At 46.5% G+C, this 14,871-nt stretch overlaps 1 protein-coding gene across 1 annotated transcript; it reads right to left on the bottom strand.

Annotated features, from left to right (window-relative positions):
• Positions 1-4,292: 4,292 nt before the first annotated feature.
• On the bottom strand, positions 4,293-7,640 carry LOC122378904. Its single transcript, XM_043360545.1, has 4 exons — positions 7,388-7,640; positions 5,716-5,817; positions 5,227-5,489; positions 4,293-5,005 (listed from the first exon to the last, which is right to left on the bottom strand). The coding sequence occupies exons 1-4, from the start codon at positions 7,493-7,495 to the stop codon at positions 4,537-4,539; spliced, it is 942 nt and encodes a 313-aa protein (XP_043216480.1). The 5' UTR covers positions 7,496-7,640; the 3' UTR covers positions 4,293-4,536.
• Between the last annotated feature and the right edge of the window lie 7,231 nt (positions 7,641-14,871).

Here is a 14,871-nt window from a genome sequence, read left to right as displayed (position 1 = left end):
TGGCTTACCCAACCTGTCACGGGCGATATGGACAACAATCTACCTGGACTCTTTGTTCAAGACAACGGAGAAAGAATGGCGTCTAGAAAATATGTTACACCATCACCCCTATTCTCTCGGCTGTGAAAGAATGCCTGCCAAGAACAATTGCAGATTGTCAACCACTGTGTTTTACAAATATAAGCCTGCTGTTTAGACTTGTGATATAACTGGCATAAGGATTCAGGATTCACGAAAAGCCATGGATAGCATTATGACCCTGGAAAGAAGACCAGCTTCTTGGTCATTTATAATGGTAAATATTATCTCGGGAACGTTAACCCTCGCCCGCACATGCCATTTTCCCCATCCTAGAACGCACATGGGGGGGGGGGTTGCCACCCCCCCGCGCCATTTCGTTCCTGTTGGAGATAGAGCTTAGCGGTAAAGACCAAAAAGATTCTTTGGGAAGAGACAAATCCAATGATACCCAGTTTTACCTTCTCAGGTCAGTCATTGACCTTCCAGGTCAGGTCAAACTAAAAAATGTTGCTGTTTTAGGTCACCGTTGGATATCAAGCGCGCTGCTTGTCATATACCGATGACGATGCCAGTTTCTGGTGCCAAGCCAGCTAGAACCTCTTTGTCACACTACCCGACCAGGTTTTTGCTGCTGAGGTCATCTCAGGTCAAGTTAGGTCAAGGTCAATAATATGTGTTTGTATGTCTGTGTGTGTCTGTGTGTATACTGATGTGTGCACCGATTGTTTATGTGTCCATATTACATGAAATCATGATCTGAGAAGCTTTACCAAAAATGTAGTCAAATTCAAAAAAAGTAAATTCAGCTTGCCTAAAACGCAATTATCTTAGATGACCTAGGTTGACCTTGACCCTGACCTTGACCTCTGTACATCGTCGAACAACATGTTTCATGATAGGTGGGAGGTAGGATTGGCATAAAAGGCCGAAATCAAGGTGTTAAAAGCTCACAAGGCCCATAGCCAACGCAAGATGTTGAGAATTGGCCATTTGGGTCATGACATGACCTAAAAAACAAGGTCATATCTCCGAAACCAAAAACCACAGAAACTTGAAATTTTCAGTGGACATCAAGAAAGGATAGAGGAGCTGCTATACGAAAAATCAGCCTTCTAGCTCTAAAAATGTTGAGTGCAGAGCAGAAAGACTACCTGGGGGGGGGGGTGGCAACCACCCCCCCCATGTGCGGGCGAGGGTTAAAAAGCTCAAGTAACATCATAGAATTAGAATCAACGCCTATGGGGCCACATTGTCAGCCGTTTCATCAAGGATGAGCTCTGGTTCATCTCTCCATTGTTTCGAGGAGTACCCGACCTGCCCCGATATCCCCAGTTTGACGACGTCCCGTTATTTTTACCTGTGCCGTGTCATCAGCCGTGGTGCGTCGCCCCGCCCGCTGATCCGGCGCGGAGAGCGCGCTGATGAGCTCTGACGGACGCCGGGGACGCCGTCTTTATCCAGCCGCGGAGCTCAGCGACGGGCGAGCTCCAATCTAGCAGCCGAGATGGCCTGTCGAGTGGCAGGGCGCCGATCGGTCGGCTGCGTCAGCTAGAAATTAGAAACGGCGCGACGACAGACAGCCCGAGCGAGCCGGGAGGCATCGCAGCAGTTTGGCTCCAGCTTTCCGACTTCAGATGGCTGGAGACTGCATCAATGGGTGATTGAGCGTCAAGCGCCACATTTTGCAGAGACAACTTATCCTTCAGAAGTTTACTGTAATGAAGTCTCGTGACCTGATGCAACCGATCGAAATTCGAATTCTATTTAATCTTCATTCATTTTTTTTATTATCGTTTCTTAGATCGCAGAGCTGTACGGAATGCATTTACCGTAGCTGGGCACTACTCTTTCCAGGTGAATGGGTTTCGTTACTCCAACTCATACTATACACATATGACCCAGGTTATTTCGCGTGTGTGGGATCATTCGTGAGAGAGAGAGAGAGAGAGAGAGAGAGAGAGAGAGAGAGAGAGAGAGAGAGGGAGAGAGAGAGAGAAAGAGAAAGAAAAAGAAAGAAAGAGAGAGAAAGAAAAAGAGAGAAAGAGAGAGAGAGAGAGAGAGAGAGAGAGAGAGAGAGAGAGAGAGAGAGAGAGAGAGAGAGAGAGAGAGAGAGAGAGAGAGAGAGAGAGAGAGAGAGAGAGAGAGAGAGAGAGAGAGAGAGAGAGAGAGAGAGAGGAGAGAGAGAGAGAGAGAGAGAGAGAGAGAGAGAGAGAGAGAGAGAGAGAGAGAGAGAGAGAGAGAGAGAGAGAGAGAGAGAGAGAGAGGAGAGCTACCAGCGCTGACCGGCCCTCGGCCGTCCGGTCCGAGCCCCTGGGGGTAGTCTGAGAGCTCTGCCATGTCACGCTAACGGTGCAGCAACAAACGGTCGTAACTGGTCAGTGGACGGTCCGAGAAACAAAACCAGCTTCAATAGTTGGCAGCACATGAAAAATAAATGAGAGCGGCCTATATCGCTTTGATCAATAACTTGGGAGAAAATGAGCCATTTCATCAGTAGGGCCTGTAAGACTGTCCCAGAGTAGTAAAGGAATCTTGGTCCCAACTGTGTCTGCATTGGCGTTGTGGCACGGCATCCACTGTACGATTCCGCTGCCTAGCGCGGCAGGTTTTCCCGGATCTTCAAAAGACGCTAACGATAACAAAACGGTGCGAGACGGAGCGATTTTTCACGGCAGGGTTTCTCTGCCGGAGCAGTCTAGCTACGAAAAAAAGTTGTTCTCTGCCAACGGCGACACTGGAACGCCTGCTGTGTCTGTCGTCAGAAACGGCAGGGTCTTTAACTGAGAAGCCCTCCTGTGATGTTTTTGATGTCTAGAACAAGGAGAGGGTTTTAATTACTGGAGAGAAGTAGCGTCGAAATAAGTGATGGATAGGTACTGGAAAGTTACAACATCGATGATGAATGTTGATGAAGAGAGCTGCTGACGGCGCGTGACGTCCCAGTTACTTTCCGCTGCGACTTTCGAACTTTATCTTCCGCATCCCTCGGCTGAAAAAAGGTGCAATGCAGGAGCAGGTATATGGTAAACAATTGGGAGACGGTATTCAGCAGTTTCGAACATCATTCACTCAACTTCAGTTTTTCTAGCCGGCGTCATTAGCTACATATATGACATTTTAGCATTATACATAAAACTAAACCTGAAATTTTGCGAGAAATAAATATCTATTATCTGATTATGGTCAAGTCGCCATCATGGTCACAATCAGCTGCAAATAAAAAAAAACATGCTCGACAGTAGCTATCTTTTCATCAACTAATATTGTTTCCATCCTACCTTTCGCCTGCGTGTCATTATTTGTTTTGTTTCGACTCTCACCGGCACCGCCATCCGTCCATCTGAACTGCGCCATCATCCACCCTCCCGTTCCCCGTAGTGCGTTGTCCGCCTGCCTATGCCAGCGCCGCGCTGTTGTGCTATTCCACCTCCAATACCACAGGCAGCCGGTGGCGCTATTCGTCCCTCGGTGCCGCTCGGCTATGCGTGGCTCTAATCCAGTTGGTCGTCTGAATGTGATTTATGGTGTGACGTCGTGGGATCCCGCGGCCGATCGTTACCAACAAGGTGACAAGGAGGATACGATCTCTCGGTTCAGCGGAGAGGCAGGCGGGGAAGGGTGGTGCCGCGCATAGCCTGAGATATTTCGGAGCGGTTTGCAATATGATGATAATAAACTCGGCAGGGTAGAATTGGTAGGTATAACAGCAAGCAACCTATATACGAGATTTGCATGCATCGTAGAAATATATCACATATACCTAAAAAGGCTTTATCATTCCGACTGCAACACCATTGGGCCGCGCACGACTGGGGCGGCTACAGAATCGTCTTTTGTTTTTCTTGCAATATCTTCTAAAACGCTATAGGCGCATTGAGACAAAACTGTCAGAGGCGCCGCACACCAAACTAATGCCTACCACTATCGTGTTCCTGAGTTCAACAAACTGCATCTTATAGACAATTTTTTTTTTTTTGTTAAAAATTTCATGTTAGAAATTTGACCTTTTTTACCTGAACGTAACCTGATCGTCACTACAACGAGCTTAAAATGACCACGGACAAGGCAGGCTGCAGAGCATACTTTTTTCTAGTTCCCTGGTAAAAATAGACCGTAGAACTTGTGTCATAAGACCTAAATATGCCTTCATATTTTGGTGACCTTATGTGACCTAATTTGACCTAGTTTTGACCTCAAATATACTAAGCGCATAATTGTAACTCTCTGGATGGCTTCAATGTGACACCAGCCAACACTTGCGTTTTGCAGACTTTTTTTTTGCAAATTACAGGCGTCGCTCAAACTGGCTTGTTCGGTTGCATATGTATAATATATTACATATTTCACATAGAAACTGGCTAAGACAGGTGAGATGCTCGTATAATCATAGTTCCCTCAGTTCTCCGTATTTGTGGCAGTTTCACTAACAGAATCTTGCTGCAACCATTTAACACAGGGGGTGAGAGAGGACCTTGACGTTTTATTCCTAGGCTCTATGATTGATGGTATATTAGGCTAGTTCTCTTTGTTAGGCAGTTCGCTAGGAGGTGATAAAATCGCCCAAAATACTGTGAACAGTTTTTCATACTGCAGGTCTTCGGCAATACGCCGCACGGCTGGGTGATTGGTATGAAAGGCCGCTGGATAGCCGGCCGCCTCGCAGAGTCGGGTCAGCTCAGTCATCACTGCCGCCGCCAGCCCGCGCTTCCGATGACCAGCAAGTGTATGTAGATAACCAATGCACCCATCGTGGTTAACCAGCGCCCAGCAGGCCAGGCCGTCGGCAGGCAGGGGCTCCTGGTCGTCATTTCCACCGTCCTTCGGCGGCTCGACGGGCTCGGTGATGAATGCTCCGGCAGATAATCCCGCGGCGAGACCTTCGCCGATCATCTTAGGTGCGTACTCCACCTCGGCAGTGTACGGCCAATAGCGCAGCACTGTGCCGACGTGCTCTGGAAGAAGTGGCCGGATGGACACGCCTTGCCTGCGAAAAAGAACGGTTGGAAATGATTAAGTTTGAACTATGTTCTAATCCGGTCAAAGTTGTCAGTAAACGATGACAATGATGATGACGACGATAATACCAATCCTATTTTTTATATATAAAATCGTTATTGTTAACAAAATAGTTCGCATCCCATGAGACGCCTGAAAATATTATACCGATATGAAGTTTGTGATATAATAGCGAGTAATTGCACATACCTTGATATTGTTTGTACTTCGGCAAGCCCCTCAGGCCGAGCAAATGATGTTTGATCCGAGATGAAATCAAAACGGAAGCCCATCTCACTAGCTGCGTCTTTCACTGTGGCCAACAGACTCTCGGGCCAACAGTCGGCCCGAAACCTGCCGCCCCAGATGGCTGAGCGTAGGTCAGGGTGCCTGAGGATCCTCGCCAGCCGGCTAGGGGTGGATGGGCTGTCTGGTGCCGCCACCGACACCACACGGAAATCAGCCATAGGTCTCTGTGAAAAAAGACAGACAGCTCATTTTCTGCATTCTGACTTAGGTGGAAACTAATATCATCAACAGGGGATTGAAAGTGGTTGAACTTTTCATACTGGTAAATACGCAGACAAGCATGTTTTCCAATAAAATATCAATATTTAAAAAAAAAACTTTTGAGTGAATACGTGTACACGGTTGATTAAAAGGAGTGTGATATGAAAAACAAATGCGATAGTTACTTACCGTGACCAGAACGACCAAGATATCTTCTGACTGCCCGCTGTAGAAAAGCTCATAGGGACACTTGTTCACACCATTCCTGAGCAGAAGCAATCCGAATCGCATCTGAAATATTATGATAAGGGTCATTCAAGGCAAATCGTTTACCCAAATATTCACGCTTGGGTGCGAACTCATGTCTAGATCCTAAAAATGCAATGATGTGCCATAACAGTTTAAAAGTTCGTATTTTTTTTTTTAGAGAATACGTGTACACAGTCACACAGCAAACAGTTTCCTTAGGGGATCACTTTGATTAAAACATGCACACAAAATTTGCCCAAATGCTTGATGGTTAGATGTAGTCTTTACTTCATTCTTTGACGGAAAATAATCACAATAACGTCAAAAGAACAAGCGGATGGATGAATGAATGAATGAAATATCGAACAATCAAATGAATGAATGATTTAATAAATGAAAAGGGCATAAATGTATCAATTCAAGAATGACTTAACCTACTTTACATAACCTCGACACCGCTAAACAGAACAGAGTTGTCTCGCATATGCAGCAATTTGAGGATTGATTTCCCCCTCCCCCACAAAGAATTAAGTCAGTTGCTTGCTATCCATTCATCATAACATTTTACATCTGCCATACGAATTGTCTTGACAAGCCATAATAAGGTTCTGAAGATGTTTTGCACATGTAGAACCAGCACTTAACGTTAACCCGCGAGTTGCTGGGGGGGGCGTTAAACGCCCCCACTTTTTTCGCCGGGCCATAGCATAAAAACAGCGCGCCGCAGGCGCGCCAAATTTTGGGTACCTGTAGGGAATTGATTGAAGTTTATTGTGACAAAGTTTCAAAAAAATCGGTCGGAAAATTTTTGAGATATCGAGGTTTTAGTGACGTCATGATTTCTAAGTTTTCGACCAAAAACGGCATATGTTCAAAAAATCATATAAAATCACAGAATAGACATACAGACATGCCGTAAACGCCATTAGACTGCCAATACCATGATGAATCAAATGGCTATCTTCGATTATTGATTATCGTTCCGCATTTTCCAAAATCTTGAACTGAATCTTGGCAATTTTTCGTGACTACTTCACGACCATGATACATGAATTTGTTAAATTGAAGTTTTTGAGCCAAACACGTACACATATGATAAAATTAATGTCACCATCGTGTTCTACGCCCCAAATTACCTATAAAACATGTGTCACAGGCTGCGAATATCAGTTTTGATTTTCGGGGATATGTGCCTACCCGGTTGACCTGACCTTGACCCTGACCTATGCTTGACTGACCCCTCTATGGAGCTGACACTCTTGTAGTCCTTATAGGGTGGGTTGTGCACCGTTTTGACAGAGTTTATGGCGAGAGGCGCCCATTACGAAGTCCTGAAGTCCATGCTACTGAAAGCCCGATTTCAGGTGTTTGACCTGACCTTGACCCGACCTGTGACCTCAAAATTCAACTTTAAAGTACTCATCTGAAGCGTCTCGTCGCGCTCTTTCGTTTGCCGCCTCGTGCGTTTCGCTGCGCCTATTGGTTCTCGAGTTATCGGCTGGGGGCGTTTAACGCCCCCCCCCCCCCCCAGCAAACGGTGGGTGGCGAAATACCCCAGCAACTGCCGGGTTAACGCACAGTAGCAATTCCTTACCTCACTGCAGCTACCTACCTCAGCGCTGCGCGTTCCGTGTCTCTCCAGCTGCGTCACCAGGCGATCCAAGTCACCGGGCTCTGCACGAACCACCGTCTCAGTATCGCTGACGGGTGTCGAGTCCATGGCGTCAGTCTCACACTCCAGACCGTCCTCAGTCCTCTCTAATCTCTCACTGCCAGCAGCACCGGCTCGCAACTGTGTCCTCAATGTGAGACACACACACGCCGGCAGCGACTGGTCCCACTCACTGACTCCTGCCGTGAGACTGAGCCACCACCAAACCAGTGACCTTGAACCGCGGTGAACCCACCAGTCAGCTGAGCGCCGTCAGATGCGCTGACTCGGCTGGTGTGGTCGTTACGACGGCTGGCGTTACATCACATGTGTGGACACCAGACTGTCGTGAACCGTATCTGTTGCTATGGCAGTCGCTACCGATTTGGCAAACCATGTTTTGTCTTTGACTTTTTAAATACGGATGCGTAATAGCCTACGCCATGAGAGGGGAGGTGATGCAGGACGTTTTCACGTCAAAGTGCTTGCCATGGCTACACCAACAAAACGAATACCTAGGTAAACGATAATTAACGATAATAATGCGGTAAGAAGCGCAGTGCAAAGATGGAACCGTCCCGCACCAGCACAGTCTACCATTCAGGCGGCGAGCAATGGCCTGCGCCCGCCGCGCCGCTCCGGCAGGATGTTTGACTTAACACCGCTATTACTAGAAAATGTGTGGGCCGATCTACCTATCGCTTGCACGGGTAGATTTGCAATTCAATTATGGACAGATACCGAAAATTTGACGGCAATGTAATAATTGCAGCGTGAGTTATTAGCGAAAAACAGGTGGGGTTGGCAAAAGCCGCCCCCTTTCGCTGCGCGTAACGTTGCACTTCTTGCTGTTATATCATCCAAAGTTATCGTTGGCCCACTCTAACTTTCTCAGCACGTGTGCCTTACGTATAGATGGTATAGAGGAAGACAATATCTAAATTTGAGCAAAATCGAAGGGTACCCATTTTTCACAAATTTATTTTAAGAAATCAATTCAAAATAAAATAAACTCAAAATCATCATAAAATGTACAAATTGCCAAATTTAACTAGCATACCTCCTTACATACACGTTTCAGTTTGTTTGAAATTAGGTAATAGCTTCAAAAATGTTGAGGCTATAGATCTTTCAAGATTGCAATACACGTCCAATTCTGCTAAAAAAGCAGAAGTTGTATCTCTGTAGCCCGAGGGCATATGACAAAATCCTTTCACCCTCAGAGGTTTCACCCAATAGCCAATAAGTATACCAAGTTTGAACAAAATCGCAGAGGTGGCCGATTTTGGCTAAGCCGGTTGACATTGAATTTAATTAAGGTTCATTCAGTTCAATTTTGACGATATTTGTCCTTTAGAGTTTACACGATTGATATATAGGTCAAATTTGAAAACACTAGCGAAAGGGCTTCAAAAAGCCTATCGATTTTTTCTACTTCGTGACGCTCTAGCTCTATTGGCATACAAACTATGAACATTTTGTCCTAGTAACGTAACATAAAACAATCAGAGGACAACAGGAGCTGATATTTTTTAGCCAGCAAGCTGATAAATCAGGATGTATTATTCCGAAAAATGTCGGCGTCGCTCGCAGACGATAAGCGTCCATCCGCTAAGCGAGCCAGCCCAGAAAATGGCCTACAAATGGCCTGTCAGGAGAATAGCGGGCGGACAAGCCATGTCACCGTCTGAATGACTATGGAGGCATGACGTGGAACAGCTAATGCCGTGCCATGAAAGTCTTCTACTGCTCGTACTCAGGGATGCAGAAAAAGACGGATTTGCTTTATCTTACGTGGGCGATAAACGTTTTATTGTCGGCGACAGACGATAAATGTTTCTTCAGTGCTGTTGCTCATCGGCTGTGCTTGGGTTTCTTTGAAGTAGAGCGATCAATAGGTGTATTTCGGGTTTCACTGAAAACACTCGATCGTTGTCCATTGTTTTCTCGCCACTTGCTTACCGGCGTTATGCGACCATTTGCCAAGGATCATTGACTGCTGTTCACTGTTTGCTTGCTGTTTGCCACTAACTGCTGGCCATTCGTCGCTGTTTGTTGCCTGCTGTCTGCTGATCGCTGACCCCTGTTTTCTGAGTTCAATGGCATAGGACTGCTGACTGCTGACCACTGACTTCTGACCACTGACCACCGTCTTCTGACCACTGCCAGGCTCTCAGTGCTGACCGGTCCCTCTCGGGGACCAGCTGGGACGGTCGGGAGACGGATGGTGTGATCGGTTCTGAGCCCCCACCAGTCGGACGACAGATCAGGACCGCGGGTGACTGAGTGGTGTGGCTCGGATGACCGCGCCGCGCCAGCATTACTGGGCGCCGCCGAAATGTCATGGAGGGAGAGAGAGAGAGAGAGAGAGAGAGAGAGAGAGAGAGAGAGAGAGAGAGAGAGAGAGAGAGAGAGAGAGAGAGAGAGAGAGAGAGAGAGAGAGAGAGAACGGCAGGAAAAAGCCGGATAGTAGAACGACTGATGCACTGAAATACTGACTGACGGCCTCCGGCAACGATATAATCGACGGATGGAGCTGGGGTGGGGACATGAAAATTGTTTAAAGAAGTGCATGAGAAATCAAAGAAATTGAGTGAAAGCAAGGGAAGATGAGAGAGGAATGAATGGAGGGAGAAACTGAGATAGACAGACAGAGAAGCTAGGCGAAAAACAATGGCATAGGTCAATGGTAACGGTGGGTATACAAAGCAACTCAAGCGCACACGAAATTGTGTTATCCTTTTCAGTATGAGCTTGAATTTCAACATAGAGTCAGTCACACATTAATTGGTACTCAAAAATATTGATTAAGGACACCGCTAACGCACTGTGCAGTCGAATGGTTATGACATTTACGAATCATGTACGAATATTTTATAACTGCATCGCGATTGACGAGTCATCGGGAGGGCAAGTCACGTATGAAATGCGCCCATCATGGGCGGAACTACTATCTTGATTGAATTTAATTAAGGTTCATTCAGTTCGGTGTCCAGATCGAGGGCTAATTTATGACCTGCTATCGATATTCATCGATAGGTTTCAGTGAAGAGGCACAGAGCTCACAGGTTGACGGGCATTACAAACGTTAACTTATCAAATGGTAGAAGGTTTAGGTAATAGGCGTTTTCATGACGGCAAACTGGCAAACATTTGGTCACATTTGGTGCAGTTTGGTCAAATTAGGAACATTAGATGATGCTCTCATTTCGAGCTTCTACAATCGAGTACACCATACACTCAAGCAGTAGCTTTGCTACAATGCTATCAACCAAGTCATGGCTCCACGTCCAAACATTTGGGCATTCTTGGTCTCCAGTTTGACGACCCCTCCCCCCCCCCCAGTTTCAGATCACCGACCCCCGTCGACACTGTCCCTGTCTCACCATCTGACAGTCATAATAAACGAGCGCGCCTGTTTGGGACCTGAGCAAACAAACAGAGCGGTGATGATGTCCGGGACCATCGATTTCGCTTTGATTGTGCGTGAAGCGACAACATGCCACCCGAGAGGGCCGATGATGAGACGAGAGACATCTGCAGGTGTCGTCGTACTGCGAATTACAGCTGGGATACGCCCAACGATAATAACGACGCGGAGACAACGGCAGCCGTCGTAAAACCGTCAACACGGAAGTAGCACTGGTTTACTGACTAACACAAGGTGTACACTGTACGTGAAAAGGTGACATACATGAAACTTACAACTGCATACACATACGAATAACAATGGAACATGTGATGCGAAGATAAAACTACGCCACGTCTTTCAGACTTCGATTATTTCAATCTAGCATGTATTTTGACTGTTTTATGATGTAATCGCCTCTTGCTCAGGCTGAAGCTCGCATGTTGGAGGCCTTAGATTGGATAAATCTATGCACTATTTAGGCCAAATAAATACAACATAGATCCACGGAGGCCGAAGCTCTATTTTCACTTTCCCTGGTTGATACCTTTACATTTACATACGAGTGCATAGTTACTACTGCCCCAAGCCATTTGTCCCCGGTAAATAAAATAATTAACATTTGACGTGCAACGATCGGCCTGCAACTTCCTTATTCCTCCCTAGTTATGAACCGTAAACCATTCAGAACCATTTGATGTGCTCAGTTAATGACGAACCATGGAGCAGCTGCGCTCAAAATCGACCCTACGAGAGCTGCTGATCGGCGTTCATGGCAATCACCTCTATCAGGGTTCCTAACTACTTGACCAAGAATTCATCAATGTTTGATACGGCGACAGCCGACAAGGTACATAATGACTGGAGAATCGCTGGATCAGCCTCAGGAAACCAAAGTTCAATGCTGATTGTGACCACTTGTGTAATGCTAGACAAGGTAAAATGTTCACCCTGCAAGATGGAATATCAATGCATAGAAAAAAGAGTATTCGTTTCTTTTGCATGCCTTGGTGTGGAACAGCGAGTTGTAAAAATGTGTAATAAACATATGAAGGTATTTGTGGCTCATTATCAGATCCTAGGTACTTAGTATTATCACTTATAAGTGGTCAGCTCAGCCATTGCAAATGCACAATGCACAATTGCACAGGCAACATCCCTCGTGTTGAAGCTCACTCTGCTAGCTGTCCGAGCCAATGCGATAGCAGTATATGGTACGGCATCGATCACATTCCGACAACAATAGCTCACTCGATAACCATCCAGCTACAGGGATGATCAATGTAAATAAAAGGCCGTTCAAAAAGAACATATGCTCTCACTGTTGTCTGAATAAAATTGATAATTTAGAATGGAATTTAGGCATTTTTTATTACTTCTTTTATGTAGTACCTACACAGAAGGTTCTGGGCCGTGTCCTCATGGTCCGTCGCCTGCCGTGGCGGCCGTGGCCGTGCCGCAGCTCCGTCCAGCGTTTGTTATTGAGCCCCGTGCGCACCGATCGTCCAGTCAGGCCACCAATCAGGAGCCGACCCAGGGGACCGGCCGGCCACTGGGGATGATTACTGCCCCGAGCGATCCGTCTTGCCCCCGTGCGCCGCCGCCGCGGCGGACCGCCGGCTCTGGATCCCTCTGTGATCGGACTTCCGACAGAGATATGTGTAGGTAGGTATGTCGTTTGGTAGTTGCGGGTCATTGTTGATGTTACCGTTGCAGCTCATTGATTGAATTGCAGCACAATCTCTTTTTTATTTCACTCGTTTTTTGTAGGGACAAGTGATAGTTCGATAGCCGCCACTATTATTGCACCGAAATCAAAATGTTTTTATCGGAAGATCTCTCAATACCAGTCATATTTACAGTATATACCTATCGCGTCGATAATTCTTACTACAAACGATGTCATTACAACTTGATCCACTTCACCCCAACCGACTTACCTAGCTCAGAATCTCGCCACAATTCTCACTCGACCCTCTTGTACCATCCGGCGAAGACTGCCTCCCGGAACTCTCGTCCTTCTCTTCGTCCGTAAACTGTCCCACACGGCCCAATATTGAGAATCCCGGCTCAGCCGCCACCCGAAGGATGATGTACGAAGCTGCCGTAACAACATTAGGGCCGCGCCCGGTAAACAACATCTGATTTACAGTCGAGTGCTGCCTGAGAAATGGTCGAAGCAGTTTTCGGAGGCGAAGGCGTGGCGACGTGCTTTTATGTTTAACACGTATTAAAGGTAGTGTGCCAGCTTTCTTGGACCATATGGAGTTAATGACCCGGATAAGGAGAACCGGATTTTTAGAACTTATCCATACCTTCAAAACTTATGGAAACGTCTTAAATTCTTCAAATTTTGAGTACCCCAGTGCGAAATTCGCCCCGACGGGTTGTCGGTCGTACCCCAACCACATTTCACACCACTATGAACAATAAATGCACACACTAAAATCGCTATTACCGATAGGCTCATCCAATCAAGTTTCGATAAACCCGTTCATCATCATCTCCTGCGGTTTCGAACACGCCTGTTAGGTGGCTTCTGATGCTCGTCGAGGTCGGAATTTCCAAATACGCGTGGTGCGTCGGGCCGCGCGCTCTGACTTCGGCCAAGAAAAATGCGTCAGCTGATCATTGTCATTTCTGCCACTTGCGTGTGGTGTAATGGGGTCATAACTTAAGAGACGGCTGTTTCATATCAATTATTTTACATAAAATCATATTTCAAACCACAAATTAATGTTCGACAGCCAAATTTAAGAAACAATACCAACACAGGCTTACAGTTTAAGGCTCGACATTGTGTTGTCTACGATTAGACAGCTGATAACTCATTCCCGTACGTCGTATGGTCGTAACACTATAATGACCTTTGCTTATTGTCACAAGTGCGCCGCATTCGCGATTGTTGCCCGACGCCTGTTTGCAGGTGAGCCCACTACAGTTGTTATACATATCTAAAAACCGATAAACTTTTAGGCGAAAAAGGCACTATTCCAGGCCCATTTTTGATTTTTTTTGCGATATTAGGTAAAAACAGAAGCTTCTTATCCTAGGAAAAATAAAACGGGAAATCTTTCAAAGGTGGCACACTACCTTTAAAGGGACACTCCCACCTTAACATTAGTTTTGAGTTGAGATAGCCAAATTGGTGGCCATGGCCTGCAAATACCGGTTTGGGCACTCACAACATCGACAAATGCTTCAATTCGGAGATATGGAATTTCAAACTTGCAGTTTTCGGATTCTAAGGGGCTAGTGCATTGGTATGCCCCCTTAGAATTTGTGACGTCAGCGGAGATCTAACGATTTTTAAATCTTTTACTAAAACGTTTTGTGAGATAATGCAAATTTTTTCTCATACAAATTGCCTATATTCAGCACAACTCATCACATTCACCGAAATCCTCTCCAATTCCGTATCGCCTCTCTCAATCTCCCCCCTCCTCAACCCTCCGTTTCCTCCTGAGACATTTTCCAATAATTTCGTAGCTCGTGGCCGTTATTGCATAGCGCCTTCGTCAATATGAAAATATCACGCCCCCCTGACCTCAAGGTCACCCAAGCACCTACACAAACATACAATCAGTACACATTTCATACGCATCACCACATCATGCCTACATCCCAAGCTCCATTCAGACTTCAGGTCACACCAATCGCTCACATGTACCGTAAACGATCAGGCTGCTGCCGGTCTCGTCTCGAGCGGCGCACGTCCTGCCCACCGGTCACATTCACTGCTTCAGCTGTTGTCCACAGCGTCTCCTCGCTGCTGGTGGTACGCCGTGGGCTACCATCATGTGCGTCATCTCGGACGGCTCGCGGTCTCAAGTCACGCACGTGCCTTGGAACTCCATCAACCTCTACTGCTTGACCTGACACAATTGATGTCACAACCCCTCGATCATACTGAGTGTCGCATCGCACGTTAGGAGGCCTGACCCATACGTCATCTCCCACCTTGTACCTGTTTTGTTCGCCACGATGATTAGTCGCCATAGTCTGCCGAGTCTTCTCTGTTTCTGAGCGTCGTTCT

Source organism: Amphibalanus amphitrite, unplaced genomic scaffold, assembly GCF_019059575.1.
Source record: "Amphibalanus amphitrite isolate SeventyFive unplaced genomic scaffold, NRLGWU_Aamphi_draft 000068F_arrow, whole genome shotgun sequence".
Lineage (NCBI taxonomy): Eukaryota > Metazoa > Arthropoda > Thecostraca > Balanomorpha > Balanidae > Amphibalanus > Amphibalanus amphitrite.
This window is presented reverse-complemented; position numbering and strand designations above follow the sequence as displayed.

Excerpts from the sequence above, each read along its gene's own strand:
- LOC122378904 (XM_043360545.1), bottom strand. The coding sequence starts at position 7,495 with ATGGACTCGACACCCGTCAGCGATACTGAGACGGTGGTTCGTGCAGAG. Across the intron at positions 5,490-5,715 it reads TCTTGGTCGTTCTGGTCACG|AGACCTATGGCTGATTTCCG; the intron begins GTAAGTAACTAT and ends CTTTTTTCACAG. Across the intron at positions 5,006-5,226 it reads GAAGTACAAACAATATCAAG|GCAAGGCGTGTCCATCCGGC; the intron begins GTATGTGCAATT and ends TCTTTTTCGCAG.